This window comes from Onychomys torridus, chromosome 2, assembly GCF_903995425.1.
Source record: "Onychomys torridus chromosome 2, mOncTor1.1, whole genome shotgun sequence".
NCBI lineage: Eukaryota > Metazoa > Chordata > Mammalia > Rodentia > Cricetidae > Onychomys > Onychomys torridus.
In genome coordinates this window covers 129805529-129814882 of record NC_050444.1, presented here as the reverse complement: position 1 = coordinate 129814882, position 9354 = coordinate 129805529, and the positions used below count along the sequence as shown (strand labels likewise).

General features: G+C 39.7%; 1 protein-coding gene across 4 annotated transcripts in view; it reads right to left on the bottom strand.

Annotated features, from left to right (window-relative positions):
• Positions 1 to 310: 310 nt before the first annotated feature.
• Positions 311 to 9354, bottom strand: part of Stil (STIL centriolar assembly protein) — a 41021-nt gene continuing 31977 nt past the window's right edge. For 2 of the 4 annotated variants that reach the window (XM_036179437.1, XM_036179439.1), the window contains 4 exons: positions 8828 to 9056; positions 5330 to 5522; positions 3238 to 3488; positions 311 to 1188 (listed from right to left, as the gene is read on the bottom strand). In XM_036179437.1, the coding sequence (XP_036035330.1) occupies positions 411 to 1188; positions 3238 to 3488; positions 5330 to 5522; positions 8828 to 9056 (1451 nt within the window). In that variant the 3' untranslated portion in view covers positions 311 to 410. The remainder of the gene's footprint in view (positions 1189 to 3237; positions 3489 to 5329; positions 5523 to 8827; positions 9057 to 9354) is intronic. The other 2 variants (XM_036179436.1, XM_036179438.1) reach the window with 2 other exon arrangements.

The window sequence follows — 9354 nt, the reverse complement described above, 5'->3', positions numbered from 1 at the left end:
AATACCTGATCTTAGGGTAGTTGTTTTACTTTTGCTTTAGGCTCAGTGACACAGAACAAACCCAGCCTTCCCACTGACCAGGCATTTCACAACTGGGTCACCTGCTGACCAATGTTACTATAATTAGCTGCAAACAGGAAACAGACGCTTACAGTTAGTAGAAATCCCAAAGGTCATGGCCAGGCAATGGTGGTGCAAACCTTTAATCTTATCTAGCACTTGGGGGGGTAGAGGCAGGCAGATCTCTGAGTTCGAGGCCAGCTTGGTCTACAGCGAGTTCCAGGACAGCCAGGACTACAGAGAGAAACCCTGTCTCAAAAACAAACCAAAAAAGAGATCCCAAAAGTCTGTCCTCCTTAAGTGCCGTCAGAACACACCTAGTTCTCACATCACAAAGGAGGAGTAAAGAGTTAAAATAGCTTAGGTAACTGTCTGAGACGCTTCACATCTAAGAAGGTGCCCACTGAATTCATGCTATTCATTTGCTTTAAAGTCTCAGGAGGCTGCAAGGTTCCAGGAAAAATCTCACTTTCATTTTCCTTCTCAGGATGTGGAGTAAACTCTGCTTTTCCAGTCCGGAGGTTCACTGCAGGATCTGGTTTAAGATTCCTTAAAGAAAAAGCAGGGTCTTCATTCACCTGCTCTGATGCTCTAGGCTGCACAGCTTCATTTGTGATATTTCTCAATACTAGCACATCTGTGCGCATGTCCTCGGAGTCACAGTTAGTTAGAGCTTTTTCACAGGTGTTCTGAGAAGGCGCTTTCTGATGACCGAGTCGCAAAGGTCTGCATGCAGGGTTTCTGTTCAACACATGGTCCATCTCACTGTCTGCATGGCTGGAGGACTCTTCATCCTCACTGTTGTCATTGCTTTCCAAGAGACCATATCTCTTCATATATTTTTTGGTTGCAAATGACATGTTGCTTGGTGAAACTAAGCTAAGCCCCACTGTGCTTCGGTCTGAATTAATATGTAGAAGGCCAAAAGATGAGTCACGGTTATTTTGGTTTGATCGAGAGAGAGACAGTTGTGACAGCTGATTTTCATTCAAGTATTTCAGAGCTATAGCATTTGCTTCCATGCTCAAATCCACACCAGTGGGACTTAAGCCGCTCATGCCAACATTAGCAAATGACATGTAGTTTAATCCAGAGACCACTGCTTCTGGGCTGATACATGCCAAAACACTGCAAGACACAAAAAGTAAGGCAGCTTTTAACCTTATTTTAAGTAGTAAGAGTTTCATTCTGTGAAAGTAACAAAGGTTTCAGTTTTAAGCTCACAAGGGCTTTTTAACTACTCCTCAGACTTAAGTCCTCATGGGCAGACACACATTCAGAGTATTCACTATAACCGGGAGGTAGTCTGTATTCAGACTGAATGCAGATTACTGGCTTGCCAGTTTCAATGTTTTACTGGTCATAGATGTCACAGGGTCTCTGTCTTCCAGTTCAGAAATAAATCTGTCAGGGTCTTTGAGATGGCTCCTTGGAAAGGCACTTGCTGCTGACCCTAATGACCCCATGGTGGAAGAAGAGAATGGACTCCAAGCTGTTCCCTGATCACTTACACACCAACACCCACACACCCACACACACAAACACGCAGAGAGAGAGAGAGAGAGAGAGAGAGAGAGAGAGAGAGAGAGAGAGAGAGCGAAACAAGCAAATAAATAAATAATGAGTATAACTATTTGGCAAGCAATAGTAAAACACCTATTATAACTTTAATTTGAACAAGTACTTGTAGAATGACATTTGCTTAATATTGGCTTAAATAGTACATAAGAGATTTGGCCTGAAAGTTCAGTGAGAGAGGATGAGGGTACAACAGAATATTATACAGCTATCAAAAACAAGTGAAAGGGGCTGGGAACATGGCTCCGAAGTTAAGAGCATTTGCTGCTCTTTCAAGGTCCCAGTTCAGTTCCCAGCCCCGACCCGAATAACCTTTTCAGAAGACTATGAAAGAAATGCTTGAAGCAGCCATGAGTGAGACAGACTGAAGAGTTTGAGGGGACAGGAACTTTGTATTTTATCTTATATTGCCTCATACTGTCTGTTTTTAAACTAGGAAATTTTGTTAGCTTTCTAACAACAAAAGCAATTATCAAAGAACTTACTAGCTTAATAATTTCCAGATTTTATCTTCGTTGTGGAATATTACTTTAGGCAAAGATGTGTTACATTTGTTTATGCTACATTTGTTTAACTATGTGAAGATGTGCTGCTGTTTAATCTTGCCTGCCTAAGGCACCTGATTGATCTAATAAAAAGCTGAACGGCAAACAGCTAGGCAGTAGAGGGACAGGTGGGGCTGGAAGGCAAAGAGAATAAGTAGAAGAGAAACCAGAGAGAACAAGGGAGAAAGAAAGGGAGATGCCCGGGGCCAGCCAGCCAGGCAGCCCCCAGCCAGCCAGACTTGGAGTAGGGCATACAGAATGAAAGAAAGGTAAAAGGTACAAGGCAAAATGTAGATGAAAAGAAACAGCTTAATTTAAGTTATAAGAGCTAGTGGGACAAGCATAAGATAAGGCCGAGCATTCATAACTAGTAAGTCTCCGTGTCATGATGGTTGGGGGCCCAAGAGAAAACCCGCTGCACATCCTCTTTTTAACAGGTGTATATATGCTGAGGTCATCTTTGGCATAGAGGAATCTAAACAGAAGGGATCTAATAGCTGGCTGCACACTGCCAAAAGGAATGCCCATGCTTTCTAACAGCAGTGATGTGTGACTGAACACGGGAACTGGTGCATCTCAACTACCTCCAGAGACACTTCCAGACACTGCCAAAAAAAACTCATTTCTCTTTTTCAGTGTTTTGTTGGCAACTTTTATCTAGGAAAGATACCAATAAAAGAATAAATCAATAGAGCAACCATCCTCTGGTGACTTTTTTATGTAGCTTCATCCCACTAGAAGACTGAAAATGTAAACATGATATTTGCTTCCATATACAGCAGGCTCTCAATTAATGACAAGCCAGGGGCCCTGAGGTGCAGACACACTCCTTCAGGAGTGCTGAAACACACCTACCATCTATTCATCCCCCCCCCCCCCCCCCCCCCCACACACAGGGTTTCTCTGCAGCTTTGGAGCCTGTCCTGGACTAGCTCTGTAGCCCAGGCTGGCCTCGAACTCACAGAGATCCACCTGCCTCTGCCTCCTGAGTACCGGGATTACAGGCGTGCGCCACCACCGCCCAGCACTATTCATCTTTTAAAACCAAAGTTACCTGGCATGATCCACTTTGTGTGCATTTTTCTTCACTTTAGTGGGAGAATCAATTTTCACTCCCAAGCTCCTTAGCTGTTTAATAGTTGCACTGAGTACACAGTCTTTGTCTACCAGTCCTGAATTGTGCTTTTTTTTCCTTATATGGTGAATATTTTGGGTTTTGGCGCATTCATGGTTGATAACTACTGCTTTGGTAGGTGGTTGATCAGTTTCTTGGGAGGAGTTATTTAGTAGGTGGTTCACTTTACCCTATGAAAAGAAAAAGAAGGCATTTAAAAATCACTGAAAATCTTAAGGTTTTGTTTTTGTTTTTGTTTTGTTTTTTAGATTTACTCATTGTTCATTTACGTGTATGTCTGTGTGCATGCGGGTGCCTTTGAAGGTGGAGTGTAAGTGGTTGTGAGCCACCTGACCTGGGTGCTGGGAATCAACCTCCAGTCCTCTTAGAGAGTAAGCTTTCTGAATGGCTGAGCTCCCTTTCTAGTCCTCAACCTTAAGATTTTAGGAGAATGCCACAAGGAAGGCTAAATATTATCTTGTCAAATTCTATAAAGTATTTAGTATACTTGCAATTATACAGCTTGCTTGCTTTCTCTGCTGACTTTTGTTTTTAAGACAAAATTTCAAGGCCTACCTTGAGCTCACAGAGACCCACCCCCTCTGCCCACTGAGTGCTGAGATTAGAGGAATGAGCTACCACAGCAGCTGGATTATGTTTACTTTTAAATAGGAGCCCATCCTAATGATTTCATCAGACCCTACAGGAAAGAGTTGTCACTTACAAAGCCAACAAGTGAAAAAGGGAATGAAGGATGAACATGAACCTATATGAAATTCTTATCTATCTATCTATCTATCTATCTATCTATCTATCTATCTATCTATCTATCTAAGACAACTATGTAACTCTGGCTGTCCTGGAACTCACTATATAGACCAAGCTGGCCTCAAACTCACAGAGATCCACCTGACTCTGCCTCCCAAGTGCTGGGATTAAAGGTGTGTGCCACCACATTTGGTTTGTATGAAATTCTTGAAGAATAAAATAAAAGTATTATTATTAACAGATAACAGGTCTAGGCATACACATCTATAATCTCAGCCCTCAGGAGGCTGAGATAGGAGTCACAAGTTCAAGAACAGCTTGCAGTACATTAGTAAAACCCTGTCCTCACCTCAAACCTTACAATAAAACAAAAAACAAAATTAAAAAAATTACTAATATATTTAAATCATGCATTTGCAAGTTGGCAATGTGCTTCTTCAGATTATAAAACAAACTTGGTTATTTTTGCAATTAGGCTCTTTTTCACATTTTATAAAACACTAATGACTTAAGGTACTCTGAATTCATGACATTTAGCAATATTTCACTTTCTGAGCATACAAGCTAGCACTAGTCTACTAGGAACTATCAGGCAAATAACAAATTCTATTTGCTGATGAATACACAGAACTCCACTCATGTATGTTTAACTAATCACCAGCTGCAAACAGGAAACAGGCATTCCAAATCTTCCCGTTGATGGGAGTGAACCTTAAGCACCCACTCACATTCTCCGCCAGCCAAGAAGAGCTGTTCTGTCCATGCTGGGCTTTACTGCCCTTCTCAGCCTGTCCTGTCTGTCCCTGGTGCCCCGTTCTCAAAGGCACAGACAAGCTCAGTCATTGCTAGATTATCTACTTAGCCTTGTCTCCTTTCTTAAACTAAGCTAAATCTTTATTAATTATCTGCCTACCTGAACTGAAATCAGTTAATAATATCATAAATATTCCACTATTTTCAAATTCCTCACAAACTCAAGTTGCTCATCTTTTCCCACTAGTTCTAACTATAGAATGAATTTGTCAGAATAGTAACATTTATATTTTTAAAAGAAATACTGTTTGTTCTGGCTAAGTATCTGATGACTAGAAAGCTTACATTTTAGGTTATGATAATTTATGAAAAGCTAAAAAATTATATATTGTTAAATAGTCGAAAGTGATTCTGTTTCAAGATCTCAATCAGTTTAAACCTAGGGAAAGTTTAACTAGCATTTGCTATATTAAATAACCACCTCACAAAAGATGAAATGGTCTATACTTACCAACAAGTCCTGGTAAATTTTCTGGTCATCTGCTGGCCAATTAGGCTCAACTTTTGGTCCCCCTGGTGATTCAATACTGTTACTGGCTCCCTCTGATGGCTCAGTCTGTAAGCACATGCTCACACTCTCAGCCAGCAAAGCATTTGGGAAGAATACAGGCACATCAGGTTCTTTTCTCTGTTCTGAAGAGCTGCTTGAAAGAACATGCAAGGTTAGCATTAGCTATCAAGACACTTTTAACAGATACTTGAAGTGTAGTAATTTTGGAAGAAAGTAGTAAGACCCTAGCAGCACTTGGTTTGTATATTCAACTTTTTTTTTTGTTTGTTTGTTTTGTTGTTTTTTGTTTTTGATTTTTGAAACAGGACTTCTCTGTGTAGCCCTGGATGTCCTGGAACTCTCTCTGTAGACCTGGCCTCAAACTTAAGAGATCTGCCTGCCTCTGCCTCCTGAGTGCTGGGATCAAAGGTGTGCGCCACCAACCACTCCTACCTCTGCCCGGCTGTACATTGAACTCTTTACAAGGTAAATAAATACCATCTTGACAGGCTGCTCATAAACCAGACTATAGTACTGTTTTATTAAGCTATCTGTTGTTAATTTATTAAGTTATCTGTTGTCCCATTTAAGACAACTTTCACTGAAGGCTAGAAAAAAGGTGATATCGTCTACATTTGACACAGCAAAATCTTTTAGGATATCTAAACATTTTAAATATATAATTTGCTCACTTCAAGTTTTAAAATAGAATTGATCTTTGCCAATTCAAGGTTCACAAGCCACAATTATTAATCACATTATTTAGTTGATGGCATTTCTTCTTTATGCTTTTATTTTTTCAACTTTATTTAGAGCACTTATCGCTTTCAAATAAAAAAAAAATAAAATGACTGGGAGAAGTAGCATTATAAGCTCATTTCTTGTTAGAACACTAACCTATGGCTCTTACAAAAAATAGAGGAAAGTGGCTAGATATGGTGGCACAGGACTGGAGTCTTTTAGTTGTTTATGTTTGTATGCCTGTGCAAGTTTATATGCACCATGTGCATGCAGGGGGCCAGTGAGGCCAAAGGAAGTCAGGCTCCCTGGAACTGGAATTCTAGGTTGTTTATTAGATGTCTCAGCTAGGAAAAGAACCAGGGTCCTCTGCAAGAAGAGTTAGTGCTCTTTACTGCTGAGCTACCAAATTATTTTTACATTATGTGTATATATGTGTGTTGGTATGTGCATGTGCGTGTGCGGGGGTGGGGGGGTGGGTGGGGGGGGTGGTCCGCAGCACCTGCAGAGGTCAGAGCCATTGGGTTCTCCTGGGGCTGGAGTTACAGGCTGTTGTGAACTGCCTGACCTGGGTGCTGGGAACCAAATTCAGATCCTCTAGAAAGCAGTAAGCATTCTTAACTGCTTAGCCATCTCTCCAACCCCACTGGCTGTAGTAGTCTTGCCACTTAGGAGGCAGAAACAGGAGAATCTTGAGTTCTAGGCTGGTAACAACCATCCCAAGATAAAAAATCAGAGTTGTTTCTGGCAGTGTTTGTCCATATTGCATCATGTGACTTCACTAAAGCCTTTGTTCTGAACACAGCACACACACACACTGCATTGTGCATGCTCATCACACCTTGAAACTTCAAGGGAAGCTGTTGAAAATGTTGTGACTCAGATTCAAGATTACTGTACACTATGAACTACAGTGTTTCTTTGTATACACAAAGTTTTCTGTTCTTATAGAAACATAATGGTTTAAACAAAAACTTTTAATACTTTCTTATTATCCTTCTTCAATGTGTAAGTATTAAATTAGTTTATTTTTGGATTGTATTGTGTTAGAAGGTTTGATTTTGAAATGACCCTAAATACTTGTCATTTTGTATTATATGTTTATGTGCAGTGGTGTTCTCAGCATTGACCATTAAAAATCAAAACACTTGGGCTGGAGAGATGGCTCAGCGGTTAAGAGCACTGGCTGCTCTTCCTAAGGTTCTGAGTTCAATTCCCAGCAACCACATGGTGGCTCACAACCATCTATAATGTGGTCTGGTGCCCTCTTCTGGCCTGCAAGCAAACATTGTATACATAATTAATAAATAAATCTTTAAAAAAAAATCAAAACACTCAACTCTTAAAAATGTTGAGGATAAGGCTGGGCATGGTGGTGCACACCTTTAATCCCAGTGGATCTCTGAGTTTGAGGCCAGTCTGGTCTATAAATTGAGTTCCAGGACAGCCAGGGCTACACAGAGAAAACCTGCCTCAAAAAACCAAACCAAACACCAAAGCCCAAAAACCATTGTCATCTAAAAGCTAGGCATGTTGGCTCACACTTGACACAAGTTGAAGGATGGTCTGGCTCATACTGTACTTTCAGGGGAGTCCAGGACCACATTGTTTTTATTCCGATACTCACATGAACATTTAATTGAATCTGTGATCAAAACAGTATTATAAAATAAGACATGTTTCTCTTAGTTTTTTAGAGGTACATATTCATTGTTTTAACTACTATATAATCAAATAATTTAAAATATCAGTATCACAAGGCTTTTAATCTGAAAAAAAAAAAAAAATCTACTGCTTGTCCCATGCTATTTTAAAGAACACTTGCTAAATTTTGCCAGTCAGATTTCCTGAGGATCTAAATTACTTTGGGATCATTAATAGAAAATTTCATAATGGAAAAACTTCAAATGTAAGTGTAAAGTGTTTAACAAAACACCATATACAATGTTTCAAAATTTACCATTTTGTCAATTTTGTTTTGTTTCTATATTTAGTCAGTTCATTTATTATTTTGAAGCAAACATATAAAATGGTATTTTAAAGTAAGTAGTTGTCTCTTTCAAATATAATTGCATGGTCCCTTGGAACTCTGAACTATCAGAATCTCGAAGGTGAGGTCTGAGCAAGAGAATGCTGAAGCTTTATTTAGATGTTGGGATTCATTCAGATTAATACATCCAACAGTTGACTTAGAGAATAGCTGAAGAAAGTGGAGAACTCTCCATTATACTGACACTTACTTTGTAAAGACATCAATGAAAATGTAGTAAGTATATCAATGTCTCAAAGAGGAAGAAAATGTACACATTGGTGACTGTAATAAATAATAGTGCATGCTATACTTCAGAATTACAGAGATTTTAAATGTTTTCACCACAAAAAGTATATGAGGTCATAATTTTGATAGCCAGATTTAATTATTCTGTACTATGTATATAAATGTAAAAATCACATTCTAAGCTGGGCAAAGGGCATGCACCTTTAATTCCAAGAGGCAGAGGAAGGTAGATCTTTGTGAGTTCAAGGCCAGTCTATATAAAGTGAGGTCCAGGACTGCCAAAACTACATAGAGCTCAATCTCAAACAAACAACCCCCCCCGAAAAAACAAAATAAAACACAGCCCCCAAATATAAAATACATTCAATCGTTAGCACAGCAAAGGAAGAAAACGTTTAAAAAAAAAAAAAAGGTAGGTGAAACAATGAATGGAAGGCTCTTACTTGGATTCAGGAAGTGGATGATTAAATTCTTCCACAGCAAGGGTGCTTTCTTCAAAACTGGGAATGTCAACTGCTTTTAATGAAGATGCGCTACCTGGAGGACTTGTCACTTCGTTATTAATATCAACAGAAAAATTCATGTCTTCACTGGAAATCTTAGTGACATCTTGCTTTAGCTGTGAGTCAGGCTCTTGGTCATCACCCGCTGCATTCCAAAACAAGCTAGCACCTAGAGGTTAAATGAGTTCAGACACTACAACAGTCAACTAGAGAAAGGACAGTGTAAAAGCTTGTAAAGACCATCTCCATCATCTTATCAAAATCACACTGTTTCAAATGACCTTAAGATAATACTACAAAGAGAAACAGATGAAAGGCAGAAAGAGAGGAAACCAGTAGTAAAGGAAAGGGGACATCCTGTGTCCTGCTTGCTCAAGAGCAGTCTCTGCTCCTCCAATTAAGGTACAGTGGCATGCCTGTAATTCAGCACTCAAGAAGCTGAGAGGATATGTATTGAGTTCAAGGCC